The sequence below is a fragment of the Balaenoptera physalus genome (assembly GCF_965194825.1).
Source record: "Balaenoptera physalus genome assembly, chromosome: 17".
In the NCBI taxonomy this organism is placed as follows: domain Eukaryota; kingdom Metazoa; phylum Chordata; class Mammalia; order Artiodactyla; family Balaenopteridae; genus Balaenoptera; species Balaenoptera physalus.
In genome coordinates this window covers 60,212,293-60,234,339 of record NC_138895.1, presented here as the reverse complement: position 1 = coordinate 60,234,339, position 22,047 = coordinate 60,212,293, and the positions used below count along the sequence as shown (strand labels likewise).

The 22,047-nt window shown below is 34.3% G+C and overlaps 1 protein-coding gene, 1 long non-coding RNA gene and 1 pseudogene across 4 annotated transcripts in view; 2 read left to right on the top strand and 1 right to left on the bottom strand.

Annotated features, from left to right (window-relative positions):
* The window catches only part of CSMD3 (CUB and Sushi multiple domains 3), a 1,197,521-nt gene that overhangs the window by 898,850 nt on the left and 276,624 nt on the right, over positions 1-22,047 (top strand). For both annotated transcript variants that reach the window (XM_082433293.1, XM_082433292.1), the window contains one exon: positions 8,091-8,285. In XM_082433293.1, the coding sequence (XP_082289419.1) occupies positions 8,091-8,285 (195 nt within the window). The remainder of the gene's footprint in view (positions 1-8,090; positions 8,286-22,047) is intronic.
* The window catches only part of LOC309646713, a 728,077-nt gene that overhangs the window by 687,682 nt on the left and 18,348 nt on the right, over positions 1-22,047 (bottom strand). The window lies entirely within an intron of this gene.
* LOC309646743 (small ribosomal subunit protein mS31 pseudogene) lies at positions 8,453-11,416 on the top strand (annotated as a pseudogene). The gene is made up of 3 exons: positions 8,453-8,482; positions 8,570-8,596; positions 8,738-11,416. The product of its transcript is annotated as a small ribosomal subunit protein mS31 pseudogene (transcript).

Sequence of the window (22,047 nt, the reverse complement as noted above, 5' to 3'; positions counted from 1 at the left end):
TAATGTTTCACCTTTAACCATATTTGCTATTGGTTAGGGGCAATGTTAATGAGGACTAACATTTTTTAACTCATTGCTTTCAGGGACATTTCAAAGTTATTACATATAAAAATCATTTACCTCTATGAGTGAAGAACTTTTAGCACAACATGGTTAAATAGTCAGCCCAAAGTCATATGCAAGATTTGATTCAGAGTGGGCTCCAGAGAACACTCTTATCTAAAATGTTACTAACTAGAGATATACTTTATCAATTATAGGAAGTTCCCTTCTATTCGTGGTTTACTAAAACTTTTTTAATCATAAAGGGATTGAATTTTATCAACTGCTTTTTCATCAACTATTAAAAATATCACACAATTCTCCTTTGTGAAGTTCTTAATGTTGTAAATTATATATATATATTTAACATTGAAACATCTTTACATTTGTGGGATAAAACCAATCTGTTCATTTTTTGTTTGTTTGTTTTTAATTATTTTTGCTGATTAGAGTATACTAACATATTAAATTTCTGTAATTATGGTATAGATTTATTACCATCTGTTAAAAAGTGTATTATCTTTGATCTATTGCCATGAAATTAGTCTATAATTTTTCTTCCTTGTAGTGTCCTTGTTTAGTCTTGACCAAAATGATACAACTGCCTAACTTTGGGAACCTTCTCACTAAAGTAAAATAGCTTGTGTAAGATAGGGATCATCTGTTTCTTAATTGTTTGCTAGAACTTCCCTGTAAAACTATGGTCTTGGTGATTTGAGGAAATAGAATTTTAGTTGTTATAAATCTATTCAGGTTTTTCTACTTCATCTTAGATTTTTTGAAAACCTTTTCCCAAGAACTAGTTATTTTCATCTAAGTTTTCAAATGTATAGACATAAAAATGCTCACAGTGTTCTCTTACTTTTTCTGTTGCTGTATTTTTTTATTAACATTGCTTAGTATTTTTATTAATGTTGCTTTTACCTAAATTATGTATTCCCTTTTATTTTCTCTAGATTTGCTTTTATTTCTTCTAATTTATGAAATACTTATTAATTTTCAGATATTTTTTCTTTTCTAATATGAGCTTTTGGGGGCTATGAATTTTCCTCTAAGTACCACTTTAGCTGCTTTGCAAATGTTTGGATATGTAGAGATTTATTATTGTACAATTCTAAATTTGTTCTAATTGCACTACATTTTGATTTTTTCTCTGAGTTACTTAGAAGTGCTTACAAGTCTTATAATAAATTTCAATCTATATTTAATTATGAATTTCTAATTTATTTGCACTGTGGTCAGATATGTATGATTCCAATTCTTGGCATATCTTAAGATTTGTTTTGTGACCTCTTATATGGTCAGTTTTTATGCATGTTCCCTGTATGCTTGGAGAAAAGAGTGTCATTTAATTTATGGGTGTAGTTTTTTATATATATTCATTAAATCAAACTCTCTAATTATATTTCTCAAACATTTATGCCCTTGCCATTTTTAAAAAATCTGCTTGCCCTAGCAATTATTGAAATAGTTGGGGAAATCTATTATAGTTCTTAATTTTTTATTTTTTCTTAAAATTCTAATGATTTTTGTTTTATATATTATGGGAACCTATTTTTAGGTACATATATATTGTATTTTTCTCATTTTTTTGATGTATTGAATTTACTTTATTTATATTTATTCGCTTTTTTGATCTTATTTTGAGTTTTCTACTACTTTTCCTTTTTCTATCCTATCAAAATTTTCTCCTTTTATCAGTCATATCATTTCTTGATATTTTATTGTTCAGTTATTTGCTTATTTATTTAATATACACACTCCCATTGATGCCACTAAATCCCTACATATATACTAAAATACAGGTTTCTTAAGAGCAAGAACTCAGTTTATTTACCACTATACAATGAGTGCCTTAGAATAATGCCTACACATTGTAATTGTTTGATAATTATTTAACTGATTAATTTTGAGTTGCTTAAGGAGGTGTTTTCTATTTTAAGTCAAGACATAATTAGAATCATAATAACATTATTGAAATGTAAGAAACCTTAGAGACACATTCATGTCCTGCATTTTACAAATGAGAACTTGGCTCTTTAGGAGTAGCTACTTATATCTGCAAGGTGATAGGCTTATAAACAAGACCTGTTTAGGAAGAAAGGAAGGAAGGAAGGGAGGGAGGGAGGAAGGACGGAAGGAAAGAAGGAAGGAAGGAAGGAAGGAAGGGAGGGAGAGAGGGAGAATGGGAGAGGGAGAGGGAGAAAAAGAAAGAGAGAAGAAAACTGTAAGCAAGTCAGTAAAGCTAGGTTCTATTGTGAATTAGTATTTAATAAAACATTTCCAGAGATCCATAGGATAACAGACAAAGGAAGAATGCCACAAATACTACCACACTCAGGGCAGATGGTGCTAATGTGTTACAGCATTCTTTCTCATGGAAACTGGACTTGACTTCACAATCTTTTCTCTACATAACATTCCAGGTAGCCATTATTAAATCCATGTAATTTAGCACTTGAGATAAAACCTACGTGCCATATCTCAGCTAAATATACTTCCCTTCCTGTTTCCTATCTTGATCAATTTCCATGTCCCATTATTTCCAAAAAGTTAAGATTTATGCTGCCATAGGAAAAGGGACACCAATGCAATTTTTTTTTTTAAACAGGACAATATTGATTACTCATTATGTAATACTTTATTCTAGGTACAATGATTAACTCTTTCAATATAGTATCTCTGTCTTTCCCTTTAGCAGACACACTTACAAATGCAACAAAATGTTATCTAATAGCATTATGAGATAAGTATTGCTATCCCTATTTTACAAATGATGAAATTGAGAATCAGATTGTTAAAATGTATTGCATAAAATGGCATAAATTATTACCTCCAATAAGAGTAAAGGCAAATAAAAATATAAGAGTACAGGCAGAGAGAAATACATAAGCATTCCATGAACTATAATTCTTCTCCTTGGACCTTACAACTACTCCCCACCATCCTCAGCTACTACACCAGTGCCCACTTACACACAATTTCATGAGGTCTTATTTTTATACTCCAGATGGTATTTCTTTACAAAGTTAGTACTGAGTTTATGATACTCTCCAAATCCAACCTAATTAATTTTCTGGACTGGCCCTCAAAATTCTCATCTGTAGGAAAATTCCATCCCCCACTTCAGGGTCTTCAGGATCTGTCTTTTCCTGTCAACCTCCCTATTTCTTAAAAAATGTTACCTCTTTAATAGTCTAGTTCCTTAAAGCTAATAAAGTAGTCTTTATGTTTATTTCTGCCATAGGCAAACAAACATGTCTGAATTTTCAAGATAAAATGTGCACCCCCAAAATGAATTGACATACAACTGGAGGTCCTGGATAGTAAAAACTATTCCTTTGTCATTTGTAATTCATATTATATACTTTGACTCTGTTGATTTCTGTTAGCACTGAAAAAGTAAAGCTTTTAAGTTCTGACTTGCTCTAAATAATGATATTAGTAGGTCTTTATTTAAAAAGCCATAGGTCCAGCACCTACCTCTATTAGAGCTCACACCAGAGCATAGTTGCCATTGCTTGTGTTCATAACTATCTATTCATCTCCCTCTTGAAGATAGACCGTATCTTATTTCTGTTTGTTTGCAAGTACATAGTAGTTGTGCAAAGCATTTGAACAATGTACAAATGCTATAGTCAAACATCACAAATACACAAGCTCGCTAACATGAATTCTAGAAGGAATACCATTTTACATTTACATAAAGCAAATGGTGGATATGCTTCAGTGTTGTAAACAGTAGTAAACTGGAGCAAAGAAGTAGACGTTTGAAGGTAAGGGGAGATGTTTTGCTAACTTGAAAGCAATGTCCCCAGAGAGTTTAAATCAGTCTAGTCTCCATTTATCTTAATGTAATTTCAATGAGATACAATATTAAGAAATTCATAATTGGATATGTATTTTAGTTTAAACAATGCTCTCTTTTGCATTGTTTTTGTATTAAGGCTATTTTAAATGATGTCAAGTATGTTTTAAATATTTCTAATTATAATATTTAATAAATGTGACTCATAGTAGTGATATCTATATTATTTTAACAAAATATATTATTTACATGAAGGAGAGAGAATATATACAGTCTTGTGCTACTGAAGGGGACCTCCTGGCAGCTGGTGTTTTAGCTGATGTCAATTTATATGCACCAAAAATCTACAGTGGAAGACTTAACAATGGTTGTTTATATACGGTATAAATTAGCCACCTTCTCCACGAATGTTAAAGTATCATAAGTTACTTTCTAAATTAACATATGAATTTAAGGTAAGATACATCTTTTCACAGAGCAACCTATTACATTTCAGCTTTACCCTGAGGTAGTCTGCACCAATTGTTTAATTTACATTTTAGCAATGTTTTCCAAAATAAAAGAGATACATGTGTGGTTTATATTTATTTTCAAAAAGCACCTTGGGAAATCTGGCCCTCTGTGAACTATGGGTCTTCCAATAGAGAGAGCCTCTCGGGACTTATTATGATCATATGAGGGGACTACAATGCATACACAGCTTGAAGGGAGTTTAGCTCTTAGTTGCTGAACTCATGCTAGAAGGTATATGCCCATCTGCTCTATTCTGGAAATAAAAGGCAGTTGAATATTATATAGTCTGGTCACTTTTCAAAAATAAAAATAATGTATAACTGATTATCCACAGAATAACACTATTCATAATAATGGTCCCTTCATGAGTATATACCTATAAGTGGGAATAAACTTTGAAGTTTATTGAAGACTAAACTTTAACAGTAAAAATATTTACGGTTCTTATTAGGCCAGAAAAAAGTATGTATTTATAAATAAATCATTAAGTGTGAATTGAACAAACATTATTTAATTATTGTCATGCCTGATGCAAAGTATGATAAAAACTTTATAATGATATAGATATTATGCTTATTATAATAACATCTGTAAGTCTTTATTAATAAAAACAAAAACAGTAAAGCTTTAATTTTTCCCATTGGATCTTCTTCAAGACACATTTTTCAGCGTTCTAATGTCAAACTTTTTCATTAAAATAAGCATTTACAATACTTTAATTTCATGTGGAAAAAATTCTGAAAAATAATTTTTTTGTAAAAATGAAAAACAAATCCATAGCTAAGATATAAGCTCTATTGCTTATGATCACTTCTGTCTTCCAGCAGACATCATCTAATATGCTTTATTTGGAGAATATAAAGCAAGGGACTCTTTTACCTGGGATCTATTCAGTAGGCAAACTGCTATTATTCATAGAATTTAATGATTCATAAAATGAATTATTCATAAAATAAATTATTTTATTAAATTAATTATTCATTAAAATACTATCAACTTGTCTGCCTCACACTTTTTTTCTAAAACTAAAATCATCTTTCCATCTGCTTCCTAGACCTTTATATAAGGATTCTCCAGATGTTCTCAAAATTTCCAGATGTAATTGCTATGGCATACAGGGAAATAAACAAGGGCAGTATTATTCATAGAAAGCTATTCACCAAGGATTTAAAGCAGTATGTAAACATAATAGTGAGATAAATGAATCCTCTCAAAATGAGGCTAGCAATATAAAATTGTTACAGAAGCAATATTTTTAATGTGTCAACCATGTTTCCCTTTCCTCAAAAAGTAGGTTTGTATTCTATTACGGATTCACTGATATATCACTGAAAATTTGGGGAAAACTTTAAAGAAGGAAAAAAGCAAACTTTTCAAAAGATGAATGTTAGGCAGTTAGACTTGTCAAAGAGATTAATCCTTTTAAATAGTAATTTCAATCCTTCCTTTTCCCTCAAGGGATTTAGTTCAGTTTCATGAAGGACAGCTGTTAAGTGTTAGGTTGCTGTTCTGCCTAAACATTACATTGCGTTTTCCTGCTTATTTAAGAAAAGGATCAATGTCAGGTTTTATTCCTAAAAATTAAACAAACCAACCTCTGCAACATCAAATCCTCATTCTTAGTGACCAAAGAACCTACTGGTTCTTTCCTTAAAATAGTGTCATATGCATATTTTACCTGGGAAGAAATATAATTCCTTGGGATGGGGAGCAATTGTTTATTGAAATCTGAATGCGATATATGGGATACAAATTTCTTGTGCTGCTGTGTGTATGCGTGCGTGTACACGCCTTTGGGAGATCAGGTTATTTAGTTCTGGAATGAAGCTCAGAAATCAGGTTTATCTGACTTATACAGTACAACTTCTCCCCTTCATGTCTCTCATCTCCCTTTCACCTAGTCTGCTCATTATCCCTCAATGCTCAGGTTAGATGTCAGTTCTTCAGGAAGGTTCTGAATGCTTCTCCTTATGCAACACACATCACAATCACAAGTATTTATTTAGTTATTTTCTTTATAGACTGTAAAAGCCATGAGGGCTAGAATATTTTTTCATTGTCCACTGCTGTATTTCTGGTGTTAGTTGGATAATGGGCTCTTAAGTATTTGTTGGAAAGAAGGAAGGAAGGAAAGAAAGTGGACATTTTTCATTCCTCTGGTATTCTAAATGTTAAAATCATGTAAATGTTTGGTTCCACCATTTCCTCTTTTTTTTTGGCTGCATCGGGTCTTCGTTGCTGCACACGGGCTTTCTCTAGTCGTGGCGAGCAGGGGCTACTCTTCGCTGCGGTGCGCATGCTTCTCATTATGGTGGCTTCTCCTGTTGCGGAGCACTGGCTGTAGGAGCCAGGGCTTCAGTAGTTGTGGCTCGTGGACTCTAGAGCGCAGGCTCAGCAGTTGTGGCACTCGGGCTTAGTTGCTCCGCGGTATGTGGGATCTTCCCGGACAAAAGCTCGAACCCATGTCTCCTGCATTGGCAGGCGGATTCTCAACCACTGCACCACCAGGGGAGTCCCCCACAATTTCCTCTTCAGTTGAATTCAGAGAAATCTTGTGAAGTATTTTTTCCTAAAGCATAAATTTCTCATCATTTCCTATAAATGTTGAAGCACTTTGAACTCTGCAAACTTTAATGAATGGAATAAAAATATTTTTTCTGTTAAAATAAATCAGATTTTGATATATTATAACAACATGATTTCTGTAATAGCCGAACACTAAGATATAGTTGACTTAAATTCCAGTGATTCCATGAGTCCTATCCAAAGATACACCCACCTCCTGAATTCCCATTAATATAAATTCTAATGTAGAAAATCACATTTGTTATCTTGAATTTGTGATGGCCCTTAACATTGCTCATCTCTCTTATTTCTTAAGTAATCTATAATAATAATAAAATGGAAATATTAAGGTGTTACCCAGATCTGTTAACAACACAGTGTTCTTCTACTTATTTACCAAAATGGATGAACTAATGGCGTTTCTCTACATATTTTCAAAATATTCTCTCGGTCTTTCTAGTTTACTACCCGGTTCCACAGAAAATAGTTCTTTGTTGTGAATGGACTTTACTTTTCAATTTGTCTGTTACTATTAGCTTTGAAAGTTCTTGGCTTTGACATAGACTCTCTGTCCAAAAAGATCATCGTTTGGATATTATAAAGATTTTGTTACTCTATTTTAATGGGCAGACCTCTGACAGAAATGTGGGGAATGAGGTAGGTTAAGAGAAATGGTATCAGGGCAGAGACATAGGGGCTTTTAATTTCTTCCTAGTGATGAACTGAGATCAACATAGGCAGTAGTACTATATCTATGTTCAGTCACATGGAATGAGTGTACATCATTTGGAGGGAAGATCTTTTAAATAATGAAATATTAAATAAAGAAATAAGTTCTTTTCCAAAATAATTCATTTAAAATACTTACACATGGATTATAGCACATAATTTACAATAAACCACTAAACCCTGTTAGACTATAAATATTTGATACTGATTTTAATGAAAAGACCAATGAAGAATTTTATCTTTTACTAATCAATGTGAATTAGCAAAATGTCAGATATGGTTAAGGACTACTTTGTACTTTGAGCCCTCAAACAGAGGCAGAAGGGGTGTTGGTGCTTTCTGTTTATCTAGAGGGAGAAATGAAGAAATATTAAAAGTTTCATAGAATATTGTATTTTAAAATAATTAATTTTATATCAACATTGTTTTACAGCAAAACTCCGAGAGTCCTGCTTTGATCCAGGCAACATAATGAATGGCACCAGACTTGGAATGGATTATAAATTAGGGTCAACAGTCACCTATTACTGTGATGCTGGTTATGTTCTTCAAGGTTATTCAACACTCACCTGTATCATAGGAGATGATGGAAGACCTGGATGGAATAGAGCCTTACCAAGTTGTCATGGTAAGAAAATACTTTTTGGCTGAGTTTTTATTATTAGAAAGAACCAAGAAATGTTGAAACCCACTTCTGTTTTTTTAAAAATCAACCATTTAAACCACAATCTACAAGTGTGGTATAGGCAATGCAGAGATTTTATCAAGGATTTTAAAATTGGATTCTGTAAAGAAATGGTTTTGAAAAAATACTCATATTCCCAGGTGTGTCTAAAACAATGTGCACATTATAGTAGGCCAGCTCTCTGAGAGCAGGGATATTGCCTGTTCTGTTCATTTTTGTGCCCTCAGGATTTAAAGGAGTACCTGAAACTTCAGGTACTCAGGAAATACTGACTGAGTAAATGAGGAACAGACACACTGAAACTGACATTTCAACAAAAGTAGATAAATGCAATAACAAATATTATCAAAAATCAGTGATAAATCTTTATCTGAAATAGGGACATAGAAAAATAGACATTTCTCCTAAGAATAGGTTGTCTAAAAACAGTGACCAAATTGGAGCTACTCAGGCAGCTCCAGCAGCATGAGGAAGACCCAAGGGCACAAAAAGATGGAGAAATACCTAAAATTAGTTTCAGTAACATAATATCAGATATGAAAGTTGCCAGATCTCCTACAGCTAGAGTTACTACAAGACCAGTACATCAGTTTCAGTGTGCTGAAGGATCTGACAATGATCATAGCCAGGAGAAGATCACTTATCTTGGAAAAAAATCTTAGGAAAAGTATATTCAAGAAGAGACATAATATCTTTGAGATTAAGGCAGTTAAAAGAGGCACATGAAACAGAAACATCACCTTCACTTGGGATATGGAATTTGCTAAGCAGTTAGCCACAATAAATGAACAGCCCTTTCAGAATGGTTTTGAACAGATGACCTAGTGGACAAAAGAAGGGAAACTGTGGGAGTCCCCAGTTAACAATGAAGCAGGTCTTAATGATGATGGTTCAGAAATTCATGGATATATATTTCTGGATAAATAACTGGAGGATTTTCCAAAATAAGGGCCAATCCACCACTTCATAAAGCTGGTTTCTTGTGGCCTTTCCAAAAACCCATATCAGAGTGTTACACAGAAGTGGAACACAGAGTGGTTTAAAAATTATTTTAATGAAAAACAAGTCATTCTCAAGGAAAGTTACATACAGCTCAGTTAGAGACCCTGGAAATTTTAATTTCAAGCTCTTGGAGATGGGTATTATAACTAAATAAAACAATTTTACCAGTAAAAGCCTAATACTGCATGTTCAAAAATCACATACTTATACATAACTCTTTTTTTTTGGCTAGAAAACCAAGTTTTTGGGTTTTTTTTTTCATTTTGAAGCTGAAATGTACAGTGTATCAAAATTAAGGATTTTGACAAATCTAAAAATCATGTGACATTTAACAATTGTATTGAATCCTCAGATCTTTGGCTTTTCATTTATATGTCTTTTTAATTGATATCCCATTGCAATCGACTTTGCTAATGAGCACTATCATCTTATTGGTAGTCTCACTGTTGCTAGTGAATCAGTTATACATATACATATGTCCACGCTTTTTTAGATTCTTTTCCCATATAGGCCATTACAGAGTACTGAGTAGAGTTCCCTGTGCTATATAGTAGGTCCTTATTAGTTACCTATTTTATATATAGTAGTGAGTATATGTCAATCCCATTCTCCCAATTTATCCCTCCCCCCCCCTTACCCCCTGGTAACCATAAGTTTGTTTTCTACATCTGTGACTCTATTTCTGTTTTGTAGATAAGTTCATTTGTACCCTTTTTAAAGATTCCACGTATAAGCGATATCGTACGGTATTTGTCTTTCTTTTATAACTGTTTATTATTGAAGATAGAGATACAGTGCAAAATACAGTTTAGTAGGGAGAAACAATGATATCACCATGGGAAGTTACCACAGACTCCCTAGTCAGTTGAATGATCCTAACGCATTGTACAAAATTGACATGGGAATGATATCATTCAGGGCAGATTTTCCAAACTATGGGTCACCAGCAGTGAGTCATAAAATCAATTCACTGGATTGTGACTAGCATTTTTATAATTGGTATAAAATTGAATAAAATAAAATAAAAGATAAAGGCAAAAACATTATAATTCAAGGAACGTAGTAAGGATATTGTTCTGTGGAACTATTTTCAGTTATATATACAGAGATAAATAAAATACAATAAATAAATATATACCCATATTTGAGTGTGTGTGCATGTAGGTGTGTATGTATATGTTTGCAATGATATAAAGTGTATGTATTACTGTGAATTTCAGTGGAACAGGAAAAACCAGCAACTCTGATCTGATGATTAAAAGTTTGAATTTTTGGAGTCTAATACACATGGTAATTTTTCTTAGTTATATAATGTATTCACCCATTTGAATTATATGTGTGTGATTTCTGAGTTACACAAGTCATTTAACCTCTCTAAGCTTATCGTCTCTCATTTGTAAAACATGGATAATTGAAATCTTTGCTTCAAAATGTTGTTATAAGAAATTAAGAAAAGATAGGTAGCTACTAAATGGTCATTCTATTAATATCAGAACAATTGGTTAATTCTTGACTTGAATTAATGATTTCATCTGTCAGAAGTTAAAGGGAATAAGAAGAGAAATAATTACTTTGGATTTAATCCTGACAAAGAGAAAAAAAATAATTGACGACATGGAAGTTTATAGAAAATGTAAGAGAGAGTGATTTATTATCTTAGAATTTAGAGCCATACAAAGGAGAAATCTGTTTATAGGCAGAAAAGCGTACTAAACTTAGAAAAACACTTTTCACAATTTACTGTCAGTAATCATTAAGAAACCATAGAAAATTTCCAGGAGCCAGACAAGAAATAATCAAAAATCTGATGGGGAAAATCAAAGAATCAAGAAAACTACAGATCAAAAAGATAAGTGTTAATCACTGGAATAAATAATTAAATAGGTGGATTTCAGTGACTTAGGTGGGAAAGGAAGGAGTTCCAAAATATATTGCATTCACAAATAATATGCTCGCCTAAGATAATCCTATGTCTTTCCAATATTTCCAATGTTTCATGGGTCAATTATAGCCCAGTTAAGTATATTTCCTGTTGGTTGAACAGTAGTATCTACAGACAATTTGGAGGGAAGAGCAGACCTGAGTTCATGTCCTCTCACTGTATCTATAACCTGAAGCAAGCTGAACCTTGATTTTTAAATCTTTAAAGCCAGATAATAGTTATTAACTCAATAGATTATTGTGAAGATTAAGTTATTAACCACAATACATGCAGAGGGCCTAGTAAAGTTCCCAGCAAATACTGGCATATTAATACTTGTGATTTTTAACACAACGTTCTAAAATAAGCATAGCACTGGAAAACATGCATTGCACTTTGCATTGTATGTTATGTTTTAGTTGAACTAGTACATTTTTGTCATTTCAATATTAATTAAATCTAATTTATTAAAGTTATTATACGAATACACATTCACTCATTCCTGAAAATAGCACAGTTGATATTTTAAGATTTATTAAAAGAGAATAATTTTTTACCATCACTTACAATGGATATCATCAGACTTTTAGTCATAATGCCAAAATATAAAAATCAGAAGTTATTCAATGCATGCTTTAAGCTATTAGAAAAAAATTTAAGGTACATTCATTATAAACATATGACCATAACTGATAATTTCTAGTATAGCAGAGAGAAAAGGAAAGCCCATTTTTTAGAACTAGATATATTTAACTCTAAACAATGATTTTAAAACAAGGAAAAAGCCTGGGTCAACTATGTGACCTTGTTCAATGTATCTATTTTGCATATCTAAGCATGAGATAATATTGTGTAATTTGCAAGTTTGTTGGGAGAATTATTTTAAATAACTTATTTAAAGTGTTTAGTCCTGTGGCTGTTACTGTCACACACTAAGGAGAGCTTAATACATTTTAGTTTCTTGATCAGGTTCATATGCATCTATTTGTTTTCCCTCATGGTGATTATACAGAAATCCAAAATATACAGGACTCACTGACTTTCAGATTTAATAAATTAATACCTTAAAAGTCAAAATTAGTGAGTAAATCATGTGCAGTAGATCTAGAAGGGTTTGTTCTTTTTTTTTTTTCCACACACACTGTATTTTATTTTTACAAGAGATAAATAGACTGACACCAAGCATTGTACATGGATGACCACAACAAAAGCAACAATGATTGCAATTACCAAACATGAAACACACTCATACTATGTCATAATATTGACATTCAGTCCAGTAATCCTCCACTGTAACAGCTCCTTTACTTTGCAGTGAAAATTGATTTGTATATTCTTTGCCTCTGAGTCCTTATGGGATTGTTTCTTTTTTTAAATTCAAACAGAAAGTCACAAAAATTATACTCATCCTCATCAGTTCACTCAGTCCCATGTAATTAATTTTTTTTTTCATCTTGATCTTTTGTTAGCACTTTTATGAGCTCATCAGTTTTTCATTAGAGTTCTGAAAATGCTTATTCATTCAGTTCAGCAGTACAGTCAGTTACCAGAAACCTGTACTTGTCAGAGTCTTTTCCATGAATTTCCTGAAGTTGAAACCCTTTTTTAGGAACATATTTACAAAAGCATCAGAGTACACCCAGAACTGTCTGTAAATGACAAAAGACTTAAAAATGACCACGGTTAAAGATTTGATGAAAGTTCATAATAATGCAGTTGACAAGAAAATTAGTTATTTCTGAGATATATATTTTAAAGTAATAACTAGGATTATGACTTATAACATTATACCAGAACATATAAGATTTTTAGAAATTTCATGTAATGTCTGAAACATTTATATTAACATATTTCCATACAAATAACCCAATGAAAGTTTAGTATTAGTTGTTTTGTTTGTTTGTTTATACTGCAGGTTCTTATTAATCATCAATTTTATACACATCAGTGTATACATGTCAATCCCAATCGCCCAATTCAGCACACCACCATCCCCACCCCACCACAGTTTTCCCCCCTTGGTGTCCATATGTCTGTTCTCTACATCTGTGTCTCAACTTCTGCCCTGCAAACTGGCTCATCTGTACCATTTTTCTAGGTTCCACATACATGCGTTAATATACGATATTTGTTTTTCTCTTTCTGACTTACTTCACTCTGCATGACACTCTATAGATCCATCCACGTCTCAACAAATGACTCAATTTCGTTCCTTTTTATGGCTGAGTAATATTCCATTGTATATATGTACCACATTTCCTTTATCCATTCGTCTGTGGATGGGCATTTAGGTTGCTTCCATGATCTGGCTATTGTAAATAGTGCTGCAATGAACATTGGGGTGCATGTGTCTTTTTGAATTACGGTTTTCTCTGGGTATATGCCCAGTAGTGGGATTGTTGGGTCATATGGTAATTCTATTTTTAGGTTTTTAAGGAACCTCCATATTGTTCTCCATAGTGGCTGTATCAATTTACATTCCCACCAACAGTGCAAGAGGGTTCCCTTTTCTCCACACCCTCTCCAGCATTTGTTCTTTGTAGATTTTCTGATGATGCCCATTCTAACTGGTGTGAGGTGATACCTCATTGTAGTTTTGATTTGCATTTCTCTAATAATTAGTGATGTTGACCATCTTTTCATGTGCTTCATGGCTGTCTGTATGTCTTCTTTGGAGAAATGTCTATTTAGGTCTTCTGCCCATTTTTGGATTGGGGTGTTTGTTTCTTTAATATTGAGCTGAATGAGCTGTTTATATATTTTGGAGATTAATCCTTTGTCCGTTGATCTGTTTGCAAATATTTTCTCCCATTCTGAGGGTTATCTTTTCATCTTGATTATGGTTTCCTTTGCTGTGCAAAAGCTTTGAAGTTTCATTAGGTCCCACTTGTTTATTTTTGTTTTTATTTCCATTACTCTAGGAGGTGGATCAAAAAAGATCTTGCTGTGATTGATGTCAAAGAGTGTTCTTCCTATGTTTTCCTCTAAGAGTTTTATAGTGTCCAGTCTTACATTTAGGTCTCTAATCCATTTTGAGTTTATTTTTGTGTATGGTGTTAGGGAGTATTCTAATTTCATTCTTTTACATGTAGCTGTCCAGTTTTCCCAGCACTGCTTATTGAAGAGACTGTCTTTTCTCCATTGTATATCTTTGCCTCCTTTGTCATAGATTAGTTGACCATAGGTGCGTGGGTTTATCTCTGGGCTTTCTATCTTGTTCCATTGATCTATGTTTCTGTTTTTGTGCCAGTACCATATTGTCTTGATTACTGTAGCTTTGTAGTATAGTCTGAAGTCAGGGAGTCTGATTCCTCCAGCTCCGTTTTTTTCCCTCAAGACTGCTTTGGCTATTCGGGGTCTTTTGTGTCTCCATACAAATTTTAAGATGATTTGTTCTAGCTCCGTAAAAAATGCCATTGGTAATTTGATAGGGATTGCATTGAATCTGTAGATTGCTTTGGGTAGTATAGTCATTTTCACAATGTTGATTCTTCCAATCCAAGAACATGGTATATCTCTCCATCTGTTGGTATCATCTTTAATTTCTTTCGTCAGTGTCTTATAGTTTTCTGCATACAGGTCTTTTGTCTCCCTAGGTAGGTTTATTCCTAGGTATTTTATTCTTTTTGTTGCAATGGTAAACGGGAGTGTTTCCATAATTTCTCTTTCAGATTTTTCATCATTAGTGTATAGGAATGCAAGAGATTTCTGTGCATTAATTTTGTATCCTGCAACTTTACCATATTCATTAATTAGCTCTAGCAGTTTTCTGGTGGCAGTTTTAGGATTCTCTATGTATAGTATCATGTCATCCGCAAACAGTGACAGTTTTACTTCTTCTTTTCCAATTTGTATTCCTTTTATTTCTTTTTCTTCTCTGATTGCCGTGGCTAGGACTTCCAGAACTATGTTGAATAATAGTGGTGAGAGTGGACATCCTTGTCTCGTTCCTGATCTTAGAGGAAATGCTTTCAGTTTTTCACCGTTGAGAATGATGTTTGCTGTGGGTTTGTCATATATGGCCTTTATTATGTTGAGGTAGGTTCCCTCTATGCCCACTTTCTGGAGAGTTTTTATCATAAATGGGTGTTGAATTTTGTCAAAAGCTTTTTCTGCATCTATTGAGATGATCATATGGTTTTTAGTCTTCAGTTTGTTAATATGGTGTATCACATTGATTGATTTGCGTATATGGAAGAATCCTTGCATCCCTGGGATAAATCCCACTTGATCGTGGTATATGATCCTTTTAATGTGTTGTTGGATTCTGCTTGCCAATATTTTGTTGAGGATTGTTGCATCTATATTCATCAGTGATATTGGCCTGTAATTTTCTTTTTTTTGTAGTGTCTTTGTCTGGTTTTGGTATCAGGGTGATGGTGGCCTCATAGAATGAGTTTGGGAGTGTTCCTTCCTCTGCAATTTTTTGGAAGAGTTTGAGAAGGATAGGTGTTAGCTCTTCTCTAAATATTTGATAGAATTCACCTGTGAAGCCATCTGGTCCTGGACTTTTATTTGTTGGAAGATTTTTAATCACAGTTTCAATTTCATTACTTGTGATTGGTCTGTTCATATTTTCTGCTTCTTCCTGGTTCAGTCTTCTAAGGTTATACCTTTCTAAGAATTTGTCCATTTCTTCCAGGTTGTCCATTTTATTGGCATAAAGTTGCTTGTAGTAGTCTCTTAGGAGGCTTTGTATTTCTGCGGTGTCGTAACTTCTCCATTTTCATTTCTGATTTTATTGATTTGAGTCCTCTCCCTCTTTTTCTTGATGAATCTGGCTAATGGCTTATCAATTATGTTTATCTTCTCAAAGAACCAGCTTTTAGTTTTATTGATTTTTGCTATTGTTTTCTTTGTTTCTATTTCATTTATTTCTGCTCTGATCTTTATGATTTCTTTCCTTCTGCTAACTTTGGATTTTGTTTGTTCTTCTTTCTCTAGTTTCTTTAGGTGTAAGGTTAGATTGTTTACTTGAGATTTTTCTTGTTTCTTTAGGTAGGCTTGTATAGCTATAAACTTCCCTCTTAGAACTGCTTTTGCTGCATCCCATAGGTTTTGGGTCATCGTGTTTTCATTGTCACTTGTCTCTAGGTATTTTTTGATTTCCTCTTTGACTTCTTCAGTGATCTCTTGGTTATTTAGTAACGTATTGTTTAGCCTCCATGTGTTTCTGTTTTTTACATTTTTTTCCCGTAATTCATTTCTAATCTCATAGCACTGTGGTCAGAAAAGATGCTTGATATGATTTCAATTTTCTTAAATTTACTGAGGCTTGATTTGTGACCCAAGATGTGATCTATCCTGGAGAATGTTCCATGTGCACTTGAGAAGAACGTGTAATCTGCTGTTTTTGGATGGAATGTCCTATAAATATCAATTAAATGTATCTGGTCTATTGTGTCATTTAAAGCTTCTGTTTCCTTATTTATTTTCATTTTGGATGATCTGTCCATTGGTGTAAGTGAGGTGTTAAAGTCCCCCACTATTATTGTGTTACTGTCAATTTCCTCTTTTATAGCTGTTAGCAGTTGCCTTATGTATTGAGGTGCTCCTATGTTGGGTGCATATATATTTATAATTGTTATATCTTCTTCTTGGATTGCTCCCTTGATCATTATGTAGTGTCCTTCCTTGTCTCTTGTAACATTCTTTATTTTAAAGTCTATTTTATCTGATATGAGTATAGCTACTCCAGCTTTCTTTTGATTTCCACTTGCAAGGAATATCTTTTTCCATCCCCTCACTTTCAGTCTGTATGTGTCCCTAGGTCTAAAGTGGGTCTCTTGTAGACGGAATATATATGGGTTTTGTTTTTGTATCCATTCAGCAAGCCTGTGTCTTTTGGCTGGAGCATTTAATCCATTCACATTTAAGGTAATTATCGATATGTATGTTCCTATGACCATTTTCTTAATTGTTTTGGGTTTGTTTTTGTAGGTCCTTTTCTTCTCTTGTATTTCCCACTTAGAGAAGTTCCTTTAACATTTGTTGTAGAGCTGGTTTGGTGGTGCTGAATTCTTTTAGCTTTTGCTTGTCTGTAAAGCTTTTGATTTCTCCATCGAATCTAAATGAGATCCTTGCCGGGTAGAGTAATCTTGGTTGTAGGTTCTTCCCTTTCATCACTTTAAGTATATCATGCCACTCCCTTCTGGCTTGTAGAGTTTCTGCTGAGAAATCAGCTGTTAACCTTATGGGAGTTCCCTTGTATGTTATTTGTCATTTTTCCCTTGCTGCTTTCAATAATTTTTCTTTGTCTTTAATTTTTGCCAATTTGATTACTATGTGTCTTGGCGTGCTTCTCCTTGGGTTTATTCTGTATGGGACTCTCTGCGCTTCCTGGACTTGGGTGGCTATTTCCTTTCCCATGTTAGGGAAGTTTTCGACTATAATCTCTTCAAATATTTTCTCTGGTCCTTTCTCTCTCTCTTCTCCTTCTGGGACCCCTATAATGCGAATGTTGTTGCGTTTAATGTTGTCCCAGAGGTCTCTTAGGCTGTCTTCATTTCTTTTCATTCTTTTTTCTTTAGTCTGTTCCGCAGCAGTGAATTCCACCATTCTGTCTTCCAGGTCACTTATCCGTTCTTCTGCCTCAGTTATTCTGCTATTGATTTCTTCTAGTGTAGTTTTCATTTCAGTTATTGTATTGGTCATCTCTGTTTGTTTGTTCTTTAATTCTTCTAGGTCTTTGTTAATCATTTCTTGCATCTTAATCTTTGGCTCCATTCTTATTCTGAGGTCCTGGATCATCTTCACTATCATTATTTTGAATTCTTTTTCTGAAAGGTTGCCTATCTCCACTTCATTTAGTTGTTTTTCTGGGGTTTTTTCTTGTTCCTTCATCTGGTATATAGCCCTCTGCCTTTTCATCTTGTCTGTCTTTCTGTAAATGTGGTTTCTGTTCCACAGGCTGCAGGACTGTAGTTTTTCTTGCTTCTGCTGTCTGCCCTCTGGTGGTTGAGGCTATCTAAGAGGCTTGATGGGAGGCTCTGGAGTTGGGTAGAGCTGACTTGCTGTGGCGGTCAGAGCTCAGTAAAACTTTAATCCACTTGACTATTGATGGGTGGGGCTGGGTTCCCTCCCTGTTGGTTGTTTTGCCTGAGGCAACCCAACACTGGAGCCTACCGGGGCTCTTTGGTGGGGCTAATGGCAGACTCTGGGAGGGCTCACGCCAAGGAGTCCTTCCCAGAACCTCCACTGCCAGTGTCCGTGTCCCCATGGTGAAACAGAGCCAGCCCTCGCCTCTGCAGGAGACCCCCCAACACCAGCAGGTATGTCTGGTTCAGTCTCCCCCAGGGTCACTGCTCCTTCCCCTGGGTCCCGATGCACACACTATTTTGTGTGCGCCCTCCAAGAGTGGGGTCTCTGTTTCCCCCAGTCCTGTCGAAGTCCTGCAATCAATTCCCACTAGGCTTCAAAGTCTGATTCTCTATGAATTCCTCCTCCCGTTGCCGGACCCCCAGGTTGGGAAGCCTGACATGGGGCTCAGAACGTTCACTCCAGTGGGTGGACTTCTGTGGTATAAGTGCTCGCCAGTCTGTGAGTCACCCACCCAGCAGTTACGGGATTTGATTTTACTCTGATTGCGCCCCTCCTCCCGTCTCACTGTGGCTTCTCCTCTGTCCTTGGACGTGGGGTATCCTCCTTGGTGAAGTCCAGTGTCTTCCTGTTGATGATTGTCCAGCAGCCAGTTGTGATTCTGGTGCTCTCGCAAGAGGGAGTGAGAGCACGTCCTTCTACTCCACCATCTTGGTTAATCTCTTTTCGGTTTTGTTCTTTATAAGCATAAATTCCTTTTAAGATAAATTTTGTATTTTGTAATCAAAGTAAAATGTGCATATGATAACTAAGAAAAGAATACAAAGAAGCGTACCATTTAAAGCAATATAAACCAATGTTCATCTGCCTTACCCCTCTCTATTCTCCTATTCCTCAGCTGAGTTTTCTAATAATTTCTATTTTAATTGCTCTGATGGCCCTCTCTGTGACTCTGTATAACATGAAGCTCTGTTCCTTGATTTACCAATATTAGACAATATCTATTGATTCACTGATATAAAAGATAACTAGTTATGTCACATCCGCAGCTCCTCTCTTCAGTGTTTCAGTTATATTATTTTTGGTTATTCTAGTAATTGCCTTTGTCATGTATTAATTTGCTTATGCCTCTATTTGTAATTTCATCAATGTTTGAGAATTAGGTTGCCAGTCTTTGCTGCTTTTCATGCTAAGTCTTACCCCATAGAAGGAATCCTGACAAAAGTCTCTGAGAATGGGGGCAGGAAATTTTGACTGACTGGTAGTCTTTGTTGCAGAGTACATGAGTAGGGAGTTGGCTGTTAGACTGTGATCCTTAAGTGCCAAAATAAGGAAAGATTTATTTATTTATTTATCTATTTAGTTATTTAAGTTATTTCTTGTAATGTTGCTTTAGTCCTCCCCAGAACACCAGAAGCTCATGTAGTCTTGGGCTACATATTACTCTTTAACACTCAGGACATTAATTTATACAAGAAGGCTCTTAGTAAAATTATTTTACCTGATCTGAACCCTAAGAACTTACAGAGTCAGTCTGTTTCAGAAGATAGATTTTTATCATGGTTCAGGATTAAGTGTACATTTTAAATCTGAAGAAAATATTTTTAAGAGCTTATGTTGGACACTGAGAGATTATATTTGTCAGAAGTAGATCCAAAATGATAGCATCCTGTGTTAGGTCCTTCTTAATGTTGAGAAATCCTGCAGTTGATCTCATGAGAATGTCACATATATTAAATGATGGCAGAACAGGATATCTGTACCTGCAATTCACTTTGTGATTAAAAAAATCGTGTTTGGAAAATAATTTCTTCTCTTCTTATTTTTCATACTTTTCATATCTGTTGAAACCCTGAGATATTTTATCTGTAGACATACTGGATTAAAAGAGAAGTCATATAGCATTCTTATCCATGATCTGATTCAATATTAGGTAAATGTATTAAAACACAAATGGTGACAGAATCCATATTTTCCCTTAATATTCATTTGATTTATTTCACCTAATGGTATTCCATTTGTTTATATAAATACACCTCTACCCTGATCTAGGGCACCAGTCATCTCTTACCTCTTAACCTCTCTCCTAACTAGTTTTTCTCATTTTCTTGTTTCCCCATACAGTCTCTTCTGAACACAGCAAAGTAATCTTTAAACCATACGTCACATTATATCACATATTTACTCAAAATCTATCAGTGCTTCCTAAATCTGAATACATGCCAAAGCTCATATAATATAAAGCTCTACTTAATCTACCTATATACAACCTGATCTCTCTAAATATTTTCCCTTTTTACTTTATTCTTTGAGCCAGCGGATGGTACTTCAAAGCACTTATCACACTTCTGCCTCAGGGCTTTTGCACTTCTTGTCCTTTCTGCCTAAAGCTTTTTCCCCAGCTCTCTGGCTGGCTAGATTTTTCACTTCTTGTAGACATATGATCACTTGTCTTTTTAGTAGAAAAGCCATTTCTATTTACTTTCTCCTGACTTCCCAAAGCTCCCAGGATGAAATTAAAATATCTAAAATTGGAACAGTATATCCTGGGTAAAGATATCTCTGATGTGTAAATCATTAAATTTGGGAATACTGGCCACAGTACCAATGCAGTAATTTTGTTGATTGATTGATTGAGGCATAATTGACATGTAACATTAAACTAGTTTCAGGTATACAAATAATAGTTTGATATTTATATGTATTGTAAAATGACCACCACAGTACGTCTAGTTAATATGTGTCACCATACGTATATACAATTTTTTTTTTCTTGTGATGAGAACTTTTAAGATCTATTCTCTTGGCAACTTTTATGTATGCAATACAGTAGTATTAACTATAGTCACCATGCTGTATATTGCCATGATTTTTTATTCTGTAACTGGACCAATGCAGTGTTCTTGATCTTTTCTATTGCTGTAGCCTACAGTGAGCACCCAAATAATATATAATTATAATGATAAGACCCTAAGAATAAACATATTTGGACTGTTAAAGAATCACTAGTTTGCCACTTATTCTAAAGAGAGAGTATCATTCATTCCTTTTTCTCAGGTGTTTAGGTGTATCTATATACCTGGTCCTGTACTAACTATTAGGGACAAAGACATGAATTCAATATAGTCCTTCCCCCTGGAGAGTTTACAATCTGATGAGATACAGACAGATAAGGTACATTGCTAGAAATAAAAGTAGAGTATCGTAAGAGCAGCATGGAGGTGCCTCTGACCTAGTTACAAAGAGAGATCAGGGAAGTCTTCCTTATGAAAGTGATACATGAACTGAGTCTTAAAAGTATAATTAAGAAGGAACCAGGTGAGGCACAAGGCATGAGGAGATGGTATATTTCACACCTAGGGTTCAGCATATATAAAAATGTAGTAAACAGGAATATTGGTAGACTATCAAGCAGCTCAATAGGCAAAGTGTGTATGGGGAGGAGATAATAGCTTATCTGTATTGAACACAGTTTGAAGTTTTATATACATATTATTTTATATCTCACCACAACCCCAAGAATTAGGGACTACTAAAATTCTCATTTTACACATGAGGAAACCAAGACAAAGAGAGATTCAGGTAGTTGCTCAGAGTCATACTTGCCTAGCAGTCTTGTTTAGGACTCCATGCTCTTAATCACTGCCCTAAAGGTAGGCTGGGCAATTCTACAAATGACCTTCTATTGATCTTTTTATATCTCTAGAGCCTAAGAGTGCCTGGCTCTTAACCAACATACTAGTT